The 25,507-nt window shown below is 33.6% G+C and overlaps 1 protein-coding gene across 5 annotated transcripts in view; it reads left to right on the top strand.

Moving 5' to 3' along the window:
- Positions 1-25,507, top strand: part of DGKB (diacylglycerol kinase beta) — a 709,227-nt gene that overhangs the window by 509,714 nt on the left and 174,006 nt on the right. For all 5 annotated transcript variants that reach the window (XM_059396759.1, XM_059396762.1, XM_059396761.1 and 2 more), the window contains one exon: positions 9,423-9,618. In XM_059396759.1, coding sequence (XP_059252742.1) covers positions 9,423-9,618 — 196 coding nt within the window. The remainder of the gene's footprint in view (positions 1-9,422; positions 9,619-25,507) is intronic.

Here is a 25,507-nt window from a genome sequence, read left to right on the forward strand (position 1 = left end):
TTTCATTTCTGTCACTTATTGGGGTTCTAGCACTCTCTGAATTATTAATATAAAGTTAAGTTTTGAGTATGAGTTATTTTAATACAGTGTTAAAAGATGAGATGTTGAAGATGGAGAAGTCTGGAAATCAGTGGAGAAGTTACTAGGCATAGTTTTGATAGAAAAATGTAAAATAAAGTATTTGAGGAGAAAGAAAAAAATTTGCAAGATACGTATTAAAAAATACTTACGTTCAGGTATCAATATTCTTATAACCTTTAAAACCCAGTTCACAGACATTGTGCTTACTTTCATGAATAAAAGTACTTTCCCATTTCATTCCCATTCATTAACTAGATTTTTCTCCGTTCCCGAGGTTGCCATTTCCCCATTACATGTATAGGAAGTGGAAAAGCCAAAAAAAGATAGCAAAGATAGCAAGAAAAGACACACTTTGAAAAGATTTGGAGCAAATAAGTCTACCAAAAAAATATAGATACAGTACAACTAAATTTTTTGGAGGTGGGTTATAATAGAAAATGACTTAGTTTTATTGAGAGACTTTAGGGGGTAAAGAAAAAGGAAACATTATATTGTGATGAGTGGCAAAGACAAACCAAAGGAAGAGAATTATGAAACCAGAACACCTAAATACTAGCTGATATGATTTGTGAAATACTGGCTTCAACTCTTTTTTTAAAAAAATAAATGCATAACTTGTCTACTGAGACCTTAATCATTAGTGGTATATATTCAGGTAATAAGTTTGCTAAACAAAAGTAGTTATGGACCCATGAGATCATAATGGCGTGGCAAAGTTTTTCATTATTCTAGCTTTCTAATTTATTGTTAAATGATAATGATGGCAAAAGTGGCACTATTTCAAAATATAATATTTTTGGACTCCTTTGGTGGATGAATTGAAGTATTAGAAGTAGAATTGATACCCTCCTACACTGTTGGTGGGAATGCAAGCTGGTGCAGCCACTCTGGAAAACAGCATGGAGGTTCCTCAAAATGTTGAAAATAGAACTGCCCTATGACCCAGCAATTGCACTATTGGGTATTTACCCTAAAGATACAAACGTAGTGATCCAAAGGGGCACGTGCACCCGAATGTTTATAGCAGCAATGTCTACAATAGCCAAACTATGGAAAGAACCTAGATGTCCATCAACAGATGAATGGATCAAGAAGATGTGGTATATATACACAATGGAATACTATGCAGCCATCAAAAGAAATGAAATCTTGCCATTTGCGACAACATGGATGGAACTAGAGCGTATCATGCTTAGCGAAATAAGTCAAGCAGAGAAAGACAACTATCATATGATCTCCCTGATATGAAGAAGTGGTGATGCAACATAGGGGCTTAAGTGGGTAGGAGAAGAATAAATGAAACAAGATGGGATTGGGAGGGAGGCAAACCATAAGTGACTCTTAATCTCACAAAACAAACTGTGGGTTGCTGGGGGGAGGGGGGTTGGGAGAAGGGGGTGGGATTATGGACATTGGGGAGGGTATGTGCTTTGGTGAGTGCTGTGAAGTGTGTAAACCTGGTGATTCACAGACCTGTACCCCTGGGGATAAAAATATATGTTTATAAAAAATAAAAAAATTAATTAAAAAAAAAAAAGAAGTAGAATTGATGATCATGGAATGGAAAACACCCTTCATCACTGTATCAGATCATAACCCCAAAAAGGATATAATCACAAAAGATGAAGGATTTGGGCTCAACATGGACTTTCTGTGATTACTATTCATCAAGAGTTATATATATATATACATTTTATATACATCTGTAGAGAATGATATATTTAGGTAGTTATATATGTGCATATATATTTATAAAAATAAAAATATTCCTTTATCTTAAAAATTACTTTAAAAATTTCTGAATATATAGTGGATTTTGATCCTTTCTTACCTTCAGAAACCTATGCTCAAAGACAATCCATAGAAGAAGGCAAAAAAATGAAAAGAAAAACCAGTATGGCTTCTGATTGAATGTAGGGTAGATGTTCTGAAGCCTCCCATACCTCTCCTTACCTCATCCTATGGCTGAATACAGATTAAAAAAAAAAAAAGTTGAACTAGGAAAAGTGGATGTTCCATGGTTAGGAAAACTTCGTATTGTCAAGATGTCAGTTTTGTACTGTATGATACCAACATATGATGTTCTGGAAAAGGTAAAACTATAAGACAGTAAAAAGATCACTGGTGGCCAGGGGTTGTAGGGGGAGGGTGGGATGAATAAGCAGAGCAAAGAGGATTTTTTTTTTTTAAAGATTTTATTTATTTATTTGACAGAGAGAGATCACAAGTAGGCAGAGAGGCAGGCAGAGAGAGAGGAGGAAGCAGGCTCCCTGCTGAGCAGAGAGCCCGATGCAGGACTCCATCCCAGGACCCTGAGATCATGACCTGAGCTGAAGGCAGCGGCTTAACCCACTGAGCCACCCAGGCGCCCAGCAAAGAGGATTTTAAGCTGTTACAATACTCGGTAAAACATGATGATGGTAGATAAATCTCATTATGCATTTGTTCATACTCAGGGAATAAACAGCAAGAGTGAACTCTAACATAAACCATGGACTTGAGGTGATTGTGATGTGTCAATGTCAGTTCATCCGTTGTAACAAATGCACCATTCAGTTGGAGATGTTGATAAATGGGGAGGCTGTGCATGTCGGGGGGCAGGTGGTACGTGTGAAATCTCTGTGCCTTCCCTTCAATTCTGCAGGGAACCTTAAACTGCTCTAAAAAAATAAAGTCTAGATCTAGAGTGTAATATTATGCATGTCAAAAAATATTAAAAAAATGGTTAAGGAAATATAACCAAGGACATTTAAATGAAAATAAAAGGACACTTTTTATGAAAATAAAAGTTATGGGGCACCTGGGTGGCTCAGTCCGTTAAGTGTATGATTCTTGATTTTGGCTCAGGTCATGATTTAGGGTTGTGAAATCTAGCCCAAGGTCAGGCTTCATGCTGGGCGTGGAGCCTGCTTAAGATTCTCTTTTTCTCCCTCTGCGCCTCCCCCTCTTCATGCACATATACATGCTGTCTCTCTCTTTAAAAAAAAAAAAAAAGTTATGATAAATTGAGTGGTTTTGTTTCACAGAGTTTTTTACATTTTATAGAAAAACTACTTAGAATGTTACTCCTAGAAATCTGGATAACTAGAATAAGTTATTCTTCTAGGGTCGTGCTTCTATAAGCCCTCAAAGTCTGGCTTTTCAGCTCTGCATATGCTGGCTTATTCTGGCGACCATTGCAATAGCATTTATACATCAGAACCAGCACTTTGCCTTCCCCACTTTACTCTTATGTATCTCAAAAGTACTGTTATAATGCTGCATATTTATCTCAATTCTTAAACTTGAGAGGAGGTATGTGTGTTTGTGTATAGATGGTAATGTACAACCTGCTTCTCCACTCACTTCCCAATGAATCCAGTCTATCATATTAGCAAAATACGCCTTTTTTTCCCCTGAAGGTTACTTTATAATTAAATATAACAAAAACATCAATTTGGAAATTTGATTCTGTTTGTTCTCACTGCTTACTTGGCCTAAAATTATACCAAATACGATTTGAAAATACAAAACAAAGGATAAAAGTACGAAAGTACCTCAAGTAGATACATGTTTTATTAGCAGCTTCTTCAAAACAGTCTGCTGTGTGACCCTTTATTTTACTTTCCTCTTCCACGTAGGAAACTTTTTCCAAAAGGAGTGAATATTTGGAATAAATCGAATATCATGGAATTATAGTTGATAATAATAGCTAATGTTTTATCTATTATTAATTGTACCTAGTTTTTGGTGTAAGGAATGTGCATACATTATTTGATTTAATCCTTTTGCAAAATTCTATCAATTAGAGAGATTCTAAAATATCTGCACTATAGAGATAAGCAGATGAGAATGTTATTTAATAATTTAGGAGTAACAAGGATTGTATTGCTGCTAAAATGCTTAAATCTAAGGAAACAAATAAATTGAAATTATATATATATATAGAGTAATGTATATACATATATAATATGGTAAGATATATATGATATATATAAAAATAGACATAATATGCATACCTATATATGATGTGAAAGAGTGATTAACCAAGTTGAAGTTTTCAGATTTAAAAATTTTAGTTACCCTCTAGCTTTTATAAAAGATAAAGAACTAAGAAAACAAAAAGTTTTAAAATTACAAGATAATATGTTAAAAGGAAAGTTTGTATTAAATTATTTGGCGCATAGATGTTCAGCTAAGAATCTCAGGTCAACATCTGGAACTGAAGTTATAAAGTTTGTGGGCTTCTGATTTGTTCCATGTACCAGGCAAAATTCATGAGAGAATAAAATAGCCCATTCTCCAAAGTATTTTAGTTTTTTGGTTATCATTTAGACTGGGAGGGTGGGGATGGTATATTTTAAGGTTTCGAATTTCCATTCTAAATTACTGTGATTTTTTTTTAAGATTTTATTTATTTATTTGACAGTGAGAGAGCATAAGCAGGGAGAATAGTAGAGGGAGAGGGAGAAGCAGGCTCCCCACTGAGCAGGGAGCCCAAAGCAGGGCTCAATCCCAGGACCCCCGGATCATGACCTGAGTCTAAGGCAGATGCTTAACCATTTGGGTCACCCAGATGCCCCTAAAGTACTAGGATTTGTTCTAATGATTAATTACTTCTATGAAACCAAAATGATCTCAGGAATTAATAAAGGGCAAAAAGCATCAGGGAAACAAAATAAATTAGGAGAATTCTACAGTTAGGATTGTTATTTCCCAGTAATCTGGAAAACACAAACCTTTTAAAGGCCATGGGAGCAGACTTTCATAGCTCAGTCTCTGCCCCACACACATATTTAGAGTACCTTCTTGGTCTTATCCATACCAAATCACTGTCTGGAGCTGAAGAAGTGAAACTGTGAATGGATGTTTTTTTAAACCACTTTATTGAGGCATGATTGACATACAAAGGGCTGTACATATTTAGTGTATATAATTTGTTGAGTTTGAGGATAAGAACGTACCCATGAAACCATTACCGCAATCATTGCCATCCTTAGTTCTTCACATGCCCTGTGTGTGTGTGTGTGTGTGTGTGTGTGTGTGTTTGATAAAACCATTTAAGAGATCTATCCTCTCGTCTAAAGCTTCCCAGATGATTTTTTTATTTTACTTTATTTTATTTTTTTTGGCCAGTGGAATTACAGAAACAAGAATGAAAAGAGACGGTAAAAGTGTGGACCTCAACAAAGATGCTCAGTAAAAATAAAAGTTGAGCCCATTAAATCCAAAACATAAAAAATAACTTCTTATTGCAGAAAAGGATAAGAAACTTAGTAGGGGTGGAGTACAGTGTTATTTTATTAATATTAAAACATCATAATTATTCTTAAGAGAGTGAGGAAGAAATGAAACTAGGAAAAAAGAGTGAATGTCCAAAAGGTGAATGTTCTCTTCTGTTTTTACCAGAAGTTATTTTTAGTAAGATAATTTCTGGTCAGAATTCTAATATCCTAGCAATAGTTTTTAGCTTTCACAGAATCTACTAAAAAAGGAAAGCATGTAAAAGTAAACTGGTTTTCTGCTAATACTTAAGACTAAAACTGGATGGCTTGAGCCAGCAATATTTTATTATTAACATGTTCAGCAATTGTGTGTGTGCATAAGTGGTACAGGCCTGAAATTTTTCTTTATTCTGGGTTTGCTTTCATCCTTCTCTTGCTCACCAACCAGCTTCTTCTCTGCTCTGAGAGCTATCTTGTGATTACCCAGAATCAACACTTCCATCACCACCACTGGACTACCAGCTAATAGTAAACTGACCTAGAAGGCATGTCCTGCGCCCCTGTATCACACTATATTTTGTAGATACAACTTGTAAAATGCACAAAAAGCATCAAACTTACTCACGGGAAAATATAGGGTACCCCAGCCTTCAAATATCAGAAGAGACACTGTTAGACCATTTGTATGTACATGTGTATTTTAGTTTGTAGATTTGCTGCTGTTGTTTTCTGAAAACACATAATTTTGTCTTAGGAATTACATATGGATTTGCAGAAAGTCTAGAAAAGTGGGCTTATATAAGTTATTTTACTCCATGTTATTTTATATAGTGAATAAAGCAATGTTTTATGTTTGATTAAACAAAATTAGGTATAATTTTTATCTGATCTGGGCATAGAATTAGACTCGCTATAGAAAAAATATTTATGGTAGATCATTAACTGTATCTCATCAAATTTATCCACACTTAGAGCTATCCAAAGGTCTTCATAATTTTGAATTTTTCTGTCACATGGCTTGTTAACTGAATCTGAAACAATACACTCATTTTAAAAAGTTTGTCTTTAACACCTCTGTATAGTATGGTACAAAGTAGGCTTATAAACAAGGATTAAAATACCCTAGCAGAAGAATTTAAACCACCTTCTTTCCTTTTAAGTAGATTTGTCTCTGGAATAAGATCTTCCATTTTAAAACTGAAAAGAATGGACAACGGCCTCACAGCATTGCACTCTGCAAATAGCTCCCATAGTACTATATGTTAACGACCTTTTTTCTACGTAATAAAAATATTCAGGATTTATTGACTAACCGAGGCTGTTAGCTTTTAGGCTTTTATATTCTTTTCCTCTGTAGCTACCTTTTTAAAAATCATAAATCTCCAAAGCGGATGAAAATACTATCTGACACAGTATTATAACTTGTTTATAGTTCATAGCCTTCACCCCAGCTTTTATTTCCATGCACTGGGTTGGTGCGCCAAAATTCCTGGTCTCCATCAGAGCTAGCTCCGAAATTTTCCAGACTAATGAACATAATGTTAAAGCAAACAGAGGAAGGTAACCTCGGGTCAAGAACTAGTGGAAACAAATCATTAATAAATAGCAATTTATGTAAGTACATTGTCCTGCTCGCCTAGGAACCTCAGGGTTCATCAGTCCTTCTTTGGGAACTTGAGAATTTTTTTTTTTTTCATTTTCCCAAAAGCTGCTCACTCTGTTTCCTTGAAACTACACGTGATAAGACTCCGAAAAGTGAAAACATGAATAGTGTACACTGATGTCTTTCAGTTGTCACATGTAACTCCCCTAGTTCAATTAAAACAAAAAGCCTGTTTGCAACTGCTCTCCTTTGCTGCAGATGAACAAAGAAATACTCCTTCACTAATTCTGCAAGTAACTTGTCACAGTGGGGTTCTAAGGCCTAGTCAAATAATTGTCTTAGTGTACTACCTGCTGTGTTCAATATTGAGTGAAAATGGAAGCCAGGCCCTAACTCTAGCTTATTTCACAATTCTTCTGTTATTTAAATGATTTTAGTCAGTTTGGGGAAAGCCAGACCTTTATAAATTAACAGCAGGGAAATACCAAAGGTGTCAGATTGCATATTTATCATCTTTTTCGTGTAATACTTAAATATGTATTAAGAAGTGACTGACATAAATTAGGCAGATTTCAGAAGCCACAGGCCGTGGCTTGTAGAGGACCCCCTTCTGCTTGACATTTCATCCTTGTCAAAGATCAAATTATTTTAATTTAGGCTGCAAATTATAAGGAATGAAGACTTCTTTGTGGGAATTCCCTGTGGTAATCTGACTTTTGTTGTTACTGCTGCTTGTCAGTGTGCAAAAGATATAATATGCATGCAAATAAGGTTAAAAAATATGTACTATCTAATTATCCAGCCAGTACATTCCACTTGAAGACAGTGGGAGGCCTGACACACAGTATGTGTTTGATTCATTGAGGCCTGCAGGGTATTTACACAAGATTACTTTTAATTATGAAATTAATATCTGTTTATCTAGAATATATAGTGGTAAGTGAGTATACACATGAGCAGAATTCTTTAGTAAAAAGAAATCATCTTAATTTGATACATGAAAAGGAAGAAAAAAATCGCTTGTTTCTAGGGGGGAAGAAAAGGCATCATCCAGACCTCGGTTTCACCCCCTTTGAAACAAATTGAATGAAAACTTGGCACCTTCTCTAGAATTTGTTTCTAGCCCTGCCAAGTAGACTCAAGATGTGTTGCTTTATTTCACAGTTTTTATGTTTTAGTGAACAAGATGCAGTATTCAATTCAGTACTAAGAGGCAAATGTGGAAAAAGAGCAGGGGTTTTTTTGTTGTTTTTTTATTTCATTTTGGTGGAGCGTTATCACTTCTAGGTTCAGAAATCATCATTGCCATGAGAAAGAGAAAGATGAAGTCAGTATCAGTGCTTCGTTTTGTTTTGTTTCTGGAATAAGATATGGCAAATAAAACAGTCCCACTGCAAATATACTTCAGTCTAGGAAATGCATATCCCTACCAAAGTTCTCTGTAAAACAAAGTGTTATACATTCGCATCCCTTCTCCTATTAGCTTACGTACAACTGACAAAGAGAGTATGATATCTAGGTTACATTTATAATATCTAGGATATGTTTATAATATAAGCACCACTTTGGAAACCTCAAAGCAAATGAATGAGTAATAATTCCAAAAACACAGTATGGCCTTGCACTCTTCACACATCTCCGTCAGTGGAAATGAGCAGAAAATTCAAAAAAATTAAAAAGTGGCCACTCAGAATATCAAAAAGCATTGTGTCTTAGCAAGTTTCATAGTCCTCATAATCAAAAGGGTGTTTTGTCACCAGGCAAACAAACAAGAAGTCTGACTGATTAATTATTTTCATTTCTCAATCTATTGTTACAGCAGCTGTAGAGTAATGGTGGATTGGACATTGCCTCAGCATTTCTCTCACTCAGCCTCACTGGTCCTCCATATTGGTTTAGACAACAGTGCCTCTCATTGTCTGTAATGCTGTGTTTGGAACTTAATCTAGTACAAGAAACCATCCTTGGCCACTCAAGGATGGTTTCAAGTCTCTTTGGAATGGTGTTTTACTTTACTTTTTTTTCTCCAAAGTCTATTAAGCCACTTCTTCCTCTGCCCAAACAAGTAAAATCATGAATTATGAATTCTTTTTCCTCATTTTGCCCCAGTAGTGGCTTGCAGTGTATTCTAAGTAGGAGCCAGTCCTTAAAATTTCTGCCGGAACATTGACCAGACTTCCTAGACCCAACCTCTTTTGTAACACATAGGAGATTTGTAGTTGGTTATACAGACACTAATGCATGTCCTCCTAATGGTTTCCTATAAACAAAGATAGACTGATGATTTAATTTGATCATGTTTAAAGACATGTTTAAACAATAACTGATTAATGTTCGTGTTTACTTCATTTTTTATATTGACATTTAGAGTAATCATTTAAGTGTCCTCGAAAGGTTTACATAAATAATGACAAGATTTTGGACTTAATTCATTGAAAGATAGGTAAATGCAAAATAGAAAATCATGGAAAAAGCCATCAAATATCTTACTGTTTCTGTTTGTTTGTTTGTTTCTTTTTCTTTTTACTAATCAGTGTGATGGAGTACAAATAGATTTAATAAACATCTCCCTGGAAGGAATTGCTATTTTGAATATACCAAGCATGCATGGTGGATCCAATCTTTGGGGAGAGTCTAAGAAAAGACGAAGCCATCGCCGCATAGAGAAAAAAGGGTCTGACAAAAGGACCACACTCACAGATGCGAAAGAATTGAAGTTTGCAAGTCAGGGTAAGTATTCTCACATTTAATTGTGTTAACTTGTTTCTTTATTTGCTTTCAAAGTCTACTTTAAAAGAGTTTTCCATTGCACCGTGGTCTATATATTTATGCAGTTATATTTTTCATAGTATCAGATATGTATGTGCAATTAAATTATATCATATTCTAAAATTGAATATAATGTGGCTATATTTTGGGGGGTTTTTCCCCCTTAATTCTCCCTTTTCAGATTTCATTCTGTTTATCCTCCTTCCCAAAGAAAACTGAATATGGGTGGGTATTTAGTGGATAACACTATATAATATATTGCACATTAGGTTCTGAAATGTGATCATCTTGGTCAGGGTGTTTGAGTTGTTGTAACAAGGGCCTTTTAAGGCTTTTCTGATGTTGTGTTGCAAGATTTTTTATTCTTGGCTGGGACATCAAAGCTATCTTATATTAAGCTATTGTTCTAAGTACTGTGTAGAATGACATGTTTAAATGCCCCATAAGATATTTTGGTTGTCTGCAGCTATTCTTCCAGAAATTTTGTAACAATAATGAGGAGACCTGGGAAACAGATCCAAAAATACTAGCAAAATGGGAGAGCATACCTATGGATCAGAATTTTCAATTGCATTGTAATGTAGGTCACACTTGGGCATGACAATTAAGTATTATTGATAGATTTTTATAGATAAAGATATCAATGACTGTATTCTAACAGTCATGCCCCAATAATTTATGTATATTTCTTTTACTTTTCAGAATCTACCTAATTAATACTATTGATGACATTCAGATAGCCAAGAAAGCATCTTGGCCAGCTCAGTGTAGCCAAGAAAAAGTATGGAGAGGTTGACCCCCTTATGGGCCCAAGAAAATAAATAAATATATTTTAAAAAATAAATAAAATGTGAAGATGATTGATAGGCTTGATAGTGGTAGGAAACCGCTTTATCTTTTAGTATCTTCTGTGTCTTCAGGTATCTGATTCAAGTTCTCAAAGCCAACAGTTACTTCTGTTACATGGAATATAGTGATCATGAGGGTGACAAAGATAGACAGAAAAAGTATTAGTTATTATTCTCTTGAAAGAAGTGCTTATTACAACGTGTCAATGACAGGAGCTTTCGAAGCCCCTTAAATATATAGGTGATCTTAAAGAGGTAAATTCTAAAGAGTCATGTAATTTAGTACAAGCAAATTTATACCAACTTAATTAAAATGCTTCATACTCAGAATGAATATAACTATAATGGAGAAAAATGGGTTTTTTAAAGGAGAAATACGTAGAAGAAAGGAGTACGTTTGTGCCATATGGATTTTTAAATGAAGAGAATTATATATTATTATTATTTCCTAGGAGTTATTGACAATATTATATTTATGTTTAAATGTAAGGTTAATAGCTTCCTAAGAAGATTAGTAAAACATAGTAATATAGTCCATATAGTTAAAAAAAAGAGCTTTATACATATCTATAACAATTTCCAGTTTTTTATGTGGTAACTACATGCTAATACTTGGCATGTCCTTTGCATGTTGATATTCTATATATAAATCTGACTTACTCTCCATGTTCAGCTGCCAGGTGTGTTCACCGGTTGAGATATTGAAGTTGCTAGGACTTAACAATTATGCTGAACAAGAAGGGTGTCTATACAACCCCTGTGGAGCTTTCTGCAGGCTTGCTTTTGCTAGCGTCACTCATGACTCTCTGTAGGCTTTTTTCAGTAATAACACATTTTAAATAAAGCACAGACAGGTCAGCCAGAAGTGTCATACACTGTCATTGCCTATAACTGTATAAAAAGACCTCTCTTCCTGTTCTGTCTTCTTACTTAATGTTGTAACTAGTAGGACTAAGTCTCCAAAAATTTGGTAAAGGAGAAAGTGGGAACCTGTAGAGTTTGTGACAGGAATACACTTTTTTTCAATACAAAGTTAGGGAAAAAGAGTAGAAATCAGAGTTCGTGGAGGTCATTGTATGATCAGAAGTATGTTTATATCTGATTTGATTCAACTCTTTGTTCCCTCTTTTGAAGCGGATGGTGCTTGTAATTTGAGTGTAGTTTTATTTCAAGATAAGGACAATTTCATCACTAAAAATGACCTTATCAGCTGAATATTAAAAAATAGATTATAATATATTATGTACATAATATATATAATATATATTAATATGTGATATAATATATTAACCAGTATTCCCTTTTTATTAATTTTATGTAGTTTTTTTCATATTAAAGTATTTGGCCAAAGAATAACCAGAAGTATCTCAAAATGCTTCTAAGATTTGATTGCAAATTTATTCTCTTAGCCCGTAAATGTTATACTTACTAGTCAAGAAGTGAAATTTACTACTTATAATACCTGCATAGATCCTCTTCCTAAATAGTACATATTTCTGTCATTTGATTCTGTCTTCAATATCTTGACATAAAAACGATAGTATTAAATGTAAGAGTCAATCAGTATTTTAAATCTAAATATATTTTCAAATTTACATAAAATGATTATAGGTATTGACTTTAGAATGAATTATGAAAAATACAGTTCTTGTTCAACATGTTTCTTTAGCCCAGACTCATGTTAATATTTTTCACTCTTAGAAAATATGTAAATAAAGCAATAAAAGACTTTATAATACAATTTCCTTTTCAGGAGGTACTTTCTTAAAATATTAACAAACAACTTTTCTGATATGCCACTGCAAAAAATTTGAAGTTCAAACTAAATTTTTACCATATTAAAGTGGATGCTTATTTCCATAAACTTTAGAAAGCATTTGGTTGGGGACAGAGTCGGGGAAACATGCATAACTAGATTCTTATAATAAAGATAAATTATTTTATTTACTAGAAGCATTTAAATTAAGAAATAAGTTTACAGGGTTTTGTTTTTTGTAACTTAAATAATATGTCATAGACCAAAGGTACGTGATCAGGTTTTAGAGCATTAAATCCTCATCTATATTATGCTGTACATAATCTGTGTTTGTATGTGTACTCTGGTTTTTTTTTTTTTTTCAATTTACAATTTTAACCTCAATTTTATTTTTGAAATAAATCCATTTGAGCAAAAATAGGGTAAAAACCAAAACTGAATAATAATGCAGGAGGTATTTGAATAAGGCAAAGACTGTGAAGGGGGACAAGAAAGAGTAAAGTTTAGAAAGTAACACCAAGATGATGTGACAGCTCTCAACACTTCCTCTCATACAGCCTTAACCTTGAACATTTATTGTGAACATGCCTTTTCTTCTTCATTCTCTTGCATACAATTTATTGTATATCAGCTCCCCAAGAACAAGCTTTTCTGTTGACTTTATGCTGCCCGTGCTTCTCCCCCTCCCAAATTGACGTTTGTGTCCTGTGCTAGGGAAGACTAAAACTTCTAAGGATTCTTCTTAGTAGCCAGAGAGATGATGCATCTGACTGACTATCAGGGAATCTCTCTACATCAAATGACTTTGTTATGATTTTGTCTTTTGAAAACTTGGAGGTAGTAAGAAGAGGAAAAGGCAGTCAAAGCCAGATTTATCAAAGAGAATAAATGAGCTGATATCTGCGAAAACTTGACAAAGCTTGAATTTCTTTTGCCTCTGAAGATAAATAACGTTATTGGCTCTTCTGTCTCTGTCTTTACAATGGGGATGGTAAATTCTGGAAGAGTTGAGATTCATCTCCCTGCTCTATACGTTGTATTACCTGGATAAGGATACAAATAGCACTTAAACAGTAAGACCCTGACTTTTCTATGCCTTGTAGAAGTTGCACTTCTCTGAAAGTTGATTGTAAGAACATTTGTTATCCATTATTATCAATTTTTCTAGACATCTCTATGGGTTATTTGGGGTAATTTAGAAGGCAATGTTTTAAGTTGTCTAAATATAAACTGCAACATTCATTTTAGAACTGTAGATGATGTATTTGGCATTCAAACACCGGCAAGCAGAACAATTTCCAAGCATTTAAATTCAGTGATTAAATCAATTATATTTAGAAACAAGAAAATGATTTCATGCTGCATTATTATACCTGGATCTTAAAATTGTTGAAAAAAGATTATGGCACTTGAGATGTTACATTTCACAAAAATATATGTCATATACTAATACCATGATAGTTTTATTGGTTGAAAATAGATAGATCCAAACATTTGCTATCCAGTAACCTTTAAGGAGATGTCTCGAATGAGTTCTTCAGTGTATGTTTTCAAGCTATCTCCTTTGAAAATTTCCAGCAGTGGCTAATGTAAATAATATCACATACTTAATAAAACTATCTAAATATCAAAGTTTCTGTTTGCAGTTGAATATTGAATCATACACCTGGATGTCTTAATGTGATAGTTCTCTATTTTTGCAAAAGGCATACTTTTTAAGTATAAGACAGTTATAAAGAATTAAGGGATACAAAATGTATTTCTTTCTTTTTTTTTTTTTTTAAAGATTTTTATTTATTTATTTGACAGAGAGAGATCACAAGTAGGCTTAGAGGCAGGCAGAGAGAAAGGAAGGGAAGCAGGCTCCCTGCTGAGCAGAGAGCCCGATGTGGGACTTGATCCCAGGACCCTGAGATCATGACCTGAGCCGAAGGCAGTGTCTTAACCCACTGAGCCACCCAGGTGCCCCAAAATGTATTTCTTATATGTAAAAGTAGATAATGCATTTTTGAAATATAAGGCAATGTACTCTTGTCTTTGGCCTACCTGAAACAATCATGAAATTCATGGCATTATATTTGTCATGGCACTATAAGACTAGAGAAACTGCTAGCCTCCTAAAAATTTGGAAATCGGAAACCATAACTATGCGTAAATTATTATTTATGGATGATTGAAACATCAGATGGCAGTCTTTAGAACTAGCATCACTGATCTTTTTCCCATGTTCAAAAGTCAGATTTTCAAAATCTGACAAGCAGGATTCTAGAAACAAAGTCTGACATGTAGTATAATTCTGGAACTTAGAATAAAATTGGTAAGTCCACAAAATCATTTCGATATAAACAGACAAGTAATCATTTAAATAGTACAGTGGTATTTTCTAATACATAAATGAGATCATTGCCAATAAGGGTTTATTCTGGAAAATAGAGTGAAATAGGAAAATCGAGAAAATACAAATAATAGGAGGTAGGAAAAGGCAGAACAAGGAGTAACTTGCTTCTACCTAATGAGTCTGGAAAAACTTGAAACAAATTAGATTTTGTAGCAGTTGCATTTTGAAAAATATATGAGCTGGCAGTCAATCTAGTGAATGCAAAAGAAGGAAAGGGGATTTGTTTATTTGAGGTTTTAAATCAAAGCTCAGCTGTTACCTTCTCTGACTTCTGAGGCTGAATACCTTCTTTATTTTCAAATGCTAATGCTATTCTGATACCCGTCTACATTTCTAGCTATTGATTTTAATTGCAACTTCAGAGAAAGATGGAAAATATAAATGCTCTAATGGGTCATTTTCTCTACAATGTTGATGTCTAATATCAGTGATAAAAGGACCATCTTACTTGTTTCTGTGACATAGTATCCAATCCTGAGTCTTTTGAAAGTAATAGCAGGTCATCTACTCAGGCTAAGGTTGCATTATAATTCTAAGTAAATTTAACTTGTGCAGTGGTGGAAATAAAAAATATATTTCCAAGTTAAATAAATATTGACTGATTATATAAGCCTCAACTAATTAAATAATACTTGTAGAGTTTGCTTTCAGATTAGTGACATGAAGTTCCCATATGTGATGCCATTCTAAGAAGTTTCCCAAATATCAAGTTCTACAGTAACCTTGCCAGTTGATAATGGTAATTTAAAGCCCATGTAATAGATGTGCCCCAGGGAACTTAAAATAATTTTCTTATAATCAAGATATATGGCACTAAGGGTGAATTTTTAAAGAATAGTAAACATGAAAGTACTATCAAAAATATATAAAACCTTCAACAAAAATTGTTAAACATGGGTCATGGTTCCTTTTTTTCCCCTGTTGGCATTAAAAATCATGTTTTCTTTTAAATCAAGATACAAAATAATAACCAAGAAAAACTAATCTCATTGAGAATGAAATTTCAATTGCACCATCTTATGGAATGACACCTTATGTAAGGACTTCAAGTCATACAGGAGAGATATTAGACCTGTATGTTGCGTTTCTTTCTTTATAAGTACTTTTTTCTACTTCCTTTAATGGATATGAGGAAACCACAAAAATCTATCAACTGGTTCTCCTTGCATTCATTCCTTTAACTACCAAAGAGTGGCATGGGGTCCTGTTAGGGAGGAAAGAGACCTTTTTCTTGAAAAGAGCCAAATTCTACCACTTACTTAATTATCTTTGATCTGTATGAATTTGAGTTAACCAAAACCAATCACCACTGGATTTCCATTGCCATGAATTTACATAGATCATCATTTTCTCCATTCTGGGTAATTATTCTTCTGGCTTAATAAAAATAGTTCTATTCTGCTTTTGGTGAACTGTGGATTTATAAACTTAAGGGTTTTTTGGTGTCTATTTTAGGCAGTGTCTATTGGCTGCTGTACAATTAAAACTATTAATCAGAGTAAGGTAAAAATTGAGGCCTAAATGTTATAAGGTGACAGTCATTTGAAATAAGACTAATAATCTCCATAGATAAACATGTCTAATTTAAATGAGCTCTAGGGAGTTTTTTTAGAAAGTTCAAATGCCTGATGAATGCTGCACTGTTATTCTAATTATATTGTAATATGGCATAAAATAACAATCTCATTTCATCCTTTTATTTACAAAGCTGCTCCCATTGTCATTATATTTTACCTGTTCAAGCTCTGAAAGATTGCTCCTCGTTGAGAGATTCATTAAAAGAGAATAATTATATTATATTTCACAGATTGGCTGAAAGAAAATGTATCTTTGAACAATTTCATTTCCCTGAACAGTTGTTCATTTCAAGGTGGAAGACAGGTCTATTAAGTATCTTCCCCCCTTTTTAAACATGTCAAAGCTAACCATTAATACTGAAATTAGTAATTTGGTTCTGATTTAATGAAAGAATCAGCTGCTATTTGTAGAACTCAGTTTCTGTGGCTGAGAAAAACATAGTGTCTTCAAAATATTGAATAACAAAATATATTTAAGAATCTTTTTATGCACAATGATTTATTTTTTTATTTTTTATTTTTTGTTTTTCTCTCTGTTTATTTTTTTTTATTTTAATTTTTTATTTTTTATAAACAATGCACAGTGATTTAAATTCATGTCTTTACTGTTAGTTAAAGCTCTTAGCCTTAGCATACTGACTTTTTTCCTTACTGATGATGCTTGAGAATATGTACTTCTCCATCCAAAAAACTACATAAGGCTTTTCTAAGTATGTGGCATTCAAATTTTCAGAGTATCTTGTTAGATGAATAGTAAGAGATAGAAAATCAACCAATATAATGAACATTCAGTTTTAAAATTTACTGCATGAAAGGCTCATGGGATTTGTGATTAAATGTCTTTTCAAAATGAAAAAGAGAGTCATGTACACAAAAATGTGACTTCAAAAAAATTAGGTCTGACACAGGTCACTTCGTATTTAAACATTTCGGTGTTTTGCGAAAAGCTGTTCATGGTCATATGCAAGTAAATACCGTAACTCTTAATCTTAACACTCTATAGTAAATAATTAATCAGTAATGAAATAATATATTCATCATTGATGGTTTTGCCAAGCTTTGCATACTTGCTTATAAGCACTTTCTTCCCTGAGAGTCCTTACATGATAGTCTTCTTAACACTGCTCTGCCAGCCCACGAAAATAGAAGTACTGGGAGATCTAGTGCGCAGCGTGGGAAGCCAGGAAAGGAGTCAATCCATCTTTCACCCAGGATAAAAGTATAAAAAGTGTTATTTGATTTTTAAAAGACAGTAATTGTATCACATTTAAATACCGATTTTAAACGTGTGTAGGATTTGAAGAGCTCTCAAGATACAAAATGCATTAACTGTATCATTTTAGAAGGGTGTAACTAAACTATGCTAATACATTAGCATTGCTGTTTTGAGTCAGAGGTTGAGGCTGAGGTTTTGCACATTTTGTAGTTAGCTATTATTTCTAAATTCTTCATTAATGTGTTTTCTGGTGTTTTATTAATGAAACATTTCTTCTAAAGGAAGTCTATAAGGTCTTTATCTTGCCTTATTAAAATAGATCCGTTTAGATCTCTGTTGCATTTTTTGCTTTTCATTTTTGCTATTTGGCTTCTGAATATTTTACATGTTACCTTTGTAAACTTTTCATCCAGATATTCATATTCATACAGAAGTCAGCAATTAGAAAGGAACTGTAGTAGTTGATTTAATTCTTGAAGAAGGGAATGAATATAGTATGGTAGATTTATGATAGAACCTAAAATTTAACTTCCTTTGCAAATCAAGAAACTATTCAGTTATTCAAGGTATTGCAAAATAAAATAAACACATTAGTTTAGGCAGAAAAGTTGAATTAAACTAAAAAGCAATCTGACACTTTAAATCTCTCATGAAGGTTTAATAAATCAAGGCATTTATTAGCGAGTACTCACAGAAAATGCCTTTATCAGGTGTTGTGACACAGTCTGTGCGTGTAAGTGCACATGTGTCTGTGTGGTGTGTATATGTGTGCATATATACTGAATTCATTTATGGGGAAAGAATAATGGGCATGCAGATTACAAAAGATGCATGGTAGAAAAACATCAGTTGAACACAAATTATTTTGGAATTTCGTGTCAGAAAACTAGGGAACCAAATAAAGCATCGTTTTAAGAGGAAAATAGGTTTTATTTTTGTTTTAATAGCAGAAGAGACAGTGATAGTATAAAATATTCTCTAAACATTTTCCGAGGGTAGTACAAAACATTATCTCAAGAGAAGAGGAGATAATGAGGGGGAATTTCCTTTTTTTTTGGGGGGGGGGGGTCTTCCTTTCCTTTTCTTTTACTACATGTCATCCTTGGAGAATAATGCACTCTTCAGATTTCATCATTCCTGTTCCTCGGTATGAGAACTCCCACCCTAGAATGATCCTCCCCAGTAGCTAAACAACTTACTCCCTCGATTGGCCCCTATAGCAAATTTATACCTACTCATGGATCAGAAAACAGTAGCTTCTGAAGAAGTGTAAGACAATTTTCTGACACTGTAATGACTTTGCGTGTATGATAAATTTTTTTTTGCGTTTTTAAAATTGAGATGACACTTGACATACAGTATTGCGTAAGTTAAAATTATACCACTTGTTGATTTGACACACTTATATAGTGCAGTATTATTACCACTGTTGAGTTAGCTAACACCTCTGTCACATTAAATAATTAAGATCCAATATTAGCAACTTTGATGTTTGTAGGAGATACTATTTACTATGCTATAGTGATTTTTCTTTCTCTGTCTTCCTATGATAAAAAAAAAAGTTATATTCCATGAGAAGAAAAGAAACGAATTAATATCAGGGCAGTTGTTGGTCTTACACAGAATTCTCATCTTCATCTAGGCTGTCTTCTTTCTATTTTCTTTTCAAGTCAGCAGCCTCTGAAAGGAAAAACTTTTGACATAGACATTGAAAGCCAGTGATCTTCTGGAGGCTGGCCTTAGTTTCTAGCTTTCGATTCAATAAGTGCATAGCTATCACAAGTTCTTTGGTTAAAAAGGCAGGGGGGAGGATAAATTCATGAACTCAGACCAGTTAATAACTGGTCAAGTCTGTTTCCTAACCTTTATAAATGAAGATAATCATACCTGATTTTTTTTTTTTTACCTTATAGAGTGACTTGTACATTTCAATATATTTCAAATAATTTACTATAGAAATGTAAGATGGCCTTATTATTACTTCATCAACTTAAAAATATGCACAAGACTATCCCTAGAATTAGTGTGAAGTACTTGTAACCTTTGGCCAGCATTTGTGAGAGAGGAGGCAAAGGTTAAAAGGTCATCCTCCACCTGTGGAACCAGTAACCTTTCTAAGAATGAATCATACCCCCACAAAATTATAAATAAATAGGATCTTTATTTCAGATCATGACCAGTGTTTCCTTTTCTGAAAAACTACATTACGAATAAGCAGTGGCATTCTCAATTCTTGAAATCTTTAAATGAGATCTGTTGAGAGATAAGATACTGACTGCAGTCGGAGCCACCTTTGAGTTAAAAGTTATTTATCATACCTTCCCAAGAAAGACACAATTCCTCTTAGAATGTTTATACTAATAGAAGTTGATTAAAATACAGTTGACTCTTCACAGGTGTTAGAATGAATGAAATATTTAACTGATGCTTTTCCAGTTAGTTTCTTTCTGTCTACTCATTTGTTACTTTTTCCTCCTGGTGAATCATGAAATACATTGTTTATTTTCTGCATTCCCTTTGCTTGTACATCTTTCATCTCTCTTTCTTACAAAGGTTGTAAAATTAGTCCTGATTTCTTGGGAGCCTCATAAGCCAATTGCCCCTGACCACTTCCCACTAATTTTGCATCAAAGACCAAGTCACCTTAGCAACCAGTCCAGATTGTGCTTGCCACTCTTAAATTTCTGTTTCCCTCTTGGCAGTATAGAGCATTACTTGTGATTCACCATGATGTTTATCAGAGCCCTTTCTAAAGTAGGCTGTCTTGGAAAGCACAAGATGCCTAACAAATTAATGGCCTTGTGAGGTGCTGCCTGCTGGGGTGAAAATAAATTGTAGAGGAGCACAGGGGACAGGTAATGGGCCCTAGCGAGACTGCAAAACTCTTTTAAAACTGGCACTGACTGTGTGCCAATAGACATGGCGTTAACTGTCAACAAGGTCTATGGCCCTTGAAGATAGACTCCATAAGAAGGGAAAGTTGAAGGAGTTTTATGATTTTGTTTCAAGTTGAGTGCATCCTGCTTTTGAACAACTCTTCTGAGGCGGCAAAGATGCAGACTCAATGGCAAGTAATTCACAATTCTCAGGGACGCCTTTGCATGGTTTCAAGACTGAATTTTTATTTTATTGTTCTTGCATGTGTTGTTTTATTGTTGATGGTAATGTTGATGCTACTACTTACAAATTAAAAAGGAAAAAATCTCACAGTTAAAGTATGGGATATCTCATTAAATGTAGAAAATATAATCATTGTTCATATTCTTTTGCCATCAGAGAATAAGTTTCAGTTTCTCAAATGTCCTTGCCTGCCCCTCCTAGACAAGCTACAGTAGATTATGTGTTTGAGAATAATATGTCCCTTCAAGAAGTGATTCTCTATTGTTCTGTTTCTATTGTTGCCAGTGTCATATCTTAAATCTAGCATTATCTCTTTGTAAACTCTTTATATATATATATATATATATATATATATATATATATATATATATATAAAATCCGTCTAATTCATAAATGATCAATGAATAAACACATCTTGCTTTATTAACACTTTTTTTTCCACTCAGCGATTTTTTTTATTTTAATTTAATTTTTTTCAGTGTTCCAAAATTCATTTTTTATGTACCACACCCAGTGCTCCATGGAAAATGTGCCCAATTTTCTAGACTAACTGATGGTTTCTGTCTTCATTCAGAATTGTATGGGAAGGGCAAAACTTTAAAGATAGAACAAAATGTTGCCTAGCTCTTAAACTGAGTAAATTGATTACCCTCATTTTAAGAGTTTTTTTTTTTTCCCTAAGGATAGTATAGGGGATTTTAAACCATTTCACAGTGTGCTATGTATATTTAATGGACAGATAACAAAGACCAATCATGTTAAGACTGAAATGTCAACATACACATCAGTCATTCATTCAGTAGCTTAGTATGTGTGCGGCCAATCTGCCTGCGATTGCTTTCCTCACTCACTCCACTCTAGTCCAATTGGCCTTTTTGTTGCTAATCAAATACACCAAGCATGATACAACCTCAGAGTCTTTCTGGTGATATTCCCTGTCTTTGGAATGTTTTTACCTCAAATCTTCACATAGTTTCACATGGTTTCTCCCTTGCTTCTTTTCAGGTAACTGTAAAAAAAATGCTTTCCTGGGAGAGACTTTCCCTGACCATTTTTCTGAAATGCCATGAGTTCCCTCCCATCCCTTAATCCCTCTCACAAGACCTACTTCTGAGTTCTATTGCTATGAATAAGTTCTGCTTTTTTTGAATTTTATATAAACAGAAAAATATAGCATATATTCATTTATATCTGGCTTCTTTAATTTCATATTCTCATTACTTTGTAGTATCCATTATATGAGTATACAGTTGTGGTGGTGGTGGTGGTGGTGGTGTTTTCCCCCTCATGGAGCTATTATAAATTCTACCACTGTGAACATTTTTGTACAGGTCCTTGGATGTGTATCTGTATTTCTTCTGGGTATAGACTGAGGAAGGAAAGTTTCTGGGTCATGGTATATATGTATGTCCAATTTCCTTAGATACTGCTTAAAAGTTGTACAGATTTACACTCCAACCAGTGGTATACCAGGCTTCTCCAGACATTCCATATCCTCAGCACCCGTGGATGATGAGTCTTTTAAATTTAGCCATGCTAGTTTATTGTGTTTTAAATACACATGCTACTGAAGGCTAACATTGTGGCATACCATTTTATGTGACCAGGTTATTGGCTATCCTCTTTTTTGAAAAGTCAAAATACTTTGCCTTTTTATTTAAATTGGCTCTGCCCCTATCTATTCATCTAACTATCTGTATTTGAAAGAACTAGATTCTTTATTGGCTCTGGGGGTTGCAACTATATTTTCCTACTTTGGCTTGCCTATTTATTTTATTTACTGTTAATGGCATCTTTTGAAAATCACATCTTAATTTTATTCCAGTCCAGTGCATCAATTTATTCCTTTTTGATAATTGTTTTTAAATCTGTGTTTAGTTTTTCTTTTAAATTTAACATCTTTTTATTATTCGTAAGATGCTTTGTTTAACTTCAACTTTTGTTGTTCTTTTTTTAAAGATTTTATTTATTAGTTAGAGCGATAGAGTAGAAGCAGAGGGAATGGGAGATAGAGGAGAAGCAAACTCCCCACTGAGCAAGGAGCCTGATGTGGGACTCCATTCAGGACCCTGACCCTGAGATAATGACCTGAGCCAAAGGCAGACACTTAACTGCCTGAGCCACCCAGGCATCCTAACTTCAACTTTTAAATGAAATTGATTTCTGAGCGTGGTTTAAGATCCAGGCAAGGAATATTATTTGTCAGATCATTCAATTAACACAGCACTGATTACTAAAAAAGTTCCTACCCCACTTATAACTGGTAACATAATCTCCATTCACATGTCCATTTGTGTGTTGATTTATTTCTGGATTCTCTATTCCACACAAAAGTTAGGTAAACTTTTTCTGTAATGTCGGGTAGTAAATATTTTAAGCTTTAGAGTCATAAGTTGTCTATTGTACCCATACTACTCTGTCACATTAGCACAAAAGTAATCAGAGATAATAACTAAATGGCTGTGTTCCAATAAAACTTTATTTACAAAAGCAGGCAGCAGGCCAGATTTGGCCCAAGGCTACAGTTTGCTGAAACAGTTCAACACTATTGGTCTATTTATCAATCCTTATTTTCATCCGCACTCTTCTAATTTATGTTTTATTCTTCAGAAACATATCCTTTACATTTTTCTGACACATTTTAGAATCAGCTTGTTCATTTCTTTCCTCTAAAAAAAATTAAATAAATAACTTCAGAGATTTTGATTGGAAATGAATCAGTGATTTAGGGAAAACTGACTTCTTTATGGTTTGTGTTTTTCAGTTCAGAACATAGTATATCTTTGTATTTATTTAGGTCTTTCTTAATTTCTCATGATATTGGTTTATAATTTTCTGTGAAGTGTCTTATGCCTAGATATTTGATATTTTTGCATGATATTCTAGATATTATATTTTCCAACATTTACTTTTTAATTGTCTTTTGTTGTCATACAGATACAAAACTTTCTAAAGCCAGTCATCAGTGGATTTTAAAAAGATGTAATTGTGTCATAGATAAGTGATGAAAGATTTATTTTTCTTTTCTATTCTTACACTGTGTCATCATTTTCCTTTTTCTTATTTCCCTAGTTAATATTTCCGATACAGTGCTGAATACAAGCGGTGATAGTGGACATTAGTAGGTGGGAGGGTAGATTTCAATATTTCAATATTTCACCGTTCATCTGATGTTTCCCATGTATTTCCATGTATTTTATAGATATACTTTAGCAGACTAAAGATTTCTTAAATTTATTTTCTTAAGTTTACCAAGTTTCTATTATAAATGAATGTTGAATTTTACCAAATTCTCATTTTATATCTGTTGAGAGAACCATACAAATTTTCTTTTCCATTCTGTGAATGTGGTGAATTATGTTGCTTAGTATTTATTTATTTATTTATTTATTTATTTATAAATTTTAAGGCAACTGTGTGTTCCTTAAATAAATCTAACTAGGCATTATACATTACCTTCCTTACACAGCACTGGATTGAATTTACTAATAGATTGAATTTAATAATAGATTTAGAATTTTTACATCGATGTTCATACGAAATGTCAGCAATTATTTTTCTTCCAGCATCATCAATAGGTTTGGTTAACAAGGTTAACTAAGGTTATTATGCTGGGTTCAAAATACTACAATCCTATGTTTTCTCTGAAGCCATTTACACTCAAGGTTTTCTTTTTGGGAAGGTTTAAAAAACCAGTTATTTAAAATATATGTTTAACACTGTGTGAAATGTCAGTTATTTAAAAAGTATATTTAACATGGTGTAAATTTCCATATTTTCTCTTGTTTGACTTTTGGGAAGCATTGTTTTTCTAGGAATGTATGTTATGCACATTTTCAAACCTGTTGCCATAAAATTCTTCCTGCTATCTTCTTATTCTCTCCTTAAAATCCATATTATATTTATTGTTACAGCTTTTTATTACTTCTCTCTGTACTGTTTTTCTTCCTCCTATTTTCTTTGGTTTTAGTTTGCTCTTTTTCTAACTTCTTGAGTTAGATACTTAGCTCATTGACTTTAGCTATTTTTCTTTTTAAGTATGTGCATTAATGGTTTGCATTACCTTCTAAACTTGCCTTGCCTTTAGTGCAAGCCCTCGGGTACTGATACTGTTTTAGTAATGTTCTATTTTCTTATTGCAATTTGACTTCTATTTTGAACCATGAATTGCCAAGTACCACATTGCTTTATTTCTAATAGTTTGGATAACTTTTTGCTGTTTGTCATTGATTTCTAGCTAGAAATTTCTGTGGTCAGAAATGGCTGTAAGTAATTTCAGTCTCTCAAAATGTGATAAGGCTTGCTTAATAGTCCAGCATGTGATCAATCAGTATTTATTGTCACTGTGCTCACCAAAGCCTTTTTAGCTATACTGATTTTGATCGGTTATGGATGAAGGTATTTTGTCATTATGATTGTGTCTTAACATATTTTTCTTTATACTTCTGTCGCTTTTTGTTATATAGCATTATGACAATGCTATGTTTTAGGTGCATATATGTTTCAGACATGTATACTTAGAATAGTTGTTTTTTGTTGGTATAATCCTTTTATCATTATGATATATCCCTCTTTATCTATAGTAAACTTTCTTGTTAAGACTACTTTATCTTATATTAGCATAACAAGACTGCCTTTATTTGATTATCCTTGCATTATAAATCCTTTTCTATCCTTTATTATTATATCCTTTATTCTGTCCTTTATCTTTTATTATTGTTTTTTATATCATGTTAAGGTTTGTCTCTTAAAACCATTGTATGGGGCGCCTGGGTGGCTCAGTGGGTTAAGCTGCTGCCTTCAGCTCAGGTCATGATCTCAGGGTCCTGGGATCGAGCCCCGCATGGGGCTCTCTGCTCTGCAGGGAGCCTGCTTCCCTCTCTCTCTCTGCCTGCCTCTCCATCTACTTGTGATTTCTCTCTGTCAAATAAACGT

This window comes from Mustela nigripes, chromosome 4, assembly GCF_022355385.1.
Source record: "Mustela nigripes isolate SB6536 chromosome 4, MUSNIG.SB6536, whole genome shotgun sequence".
Classification (NCBI taxonomy): Eukaryota; Metazoa; Chordata; class Mammalia; order Carnivora; family Mustelidae; genus Mustela; species Mustela nigripes.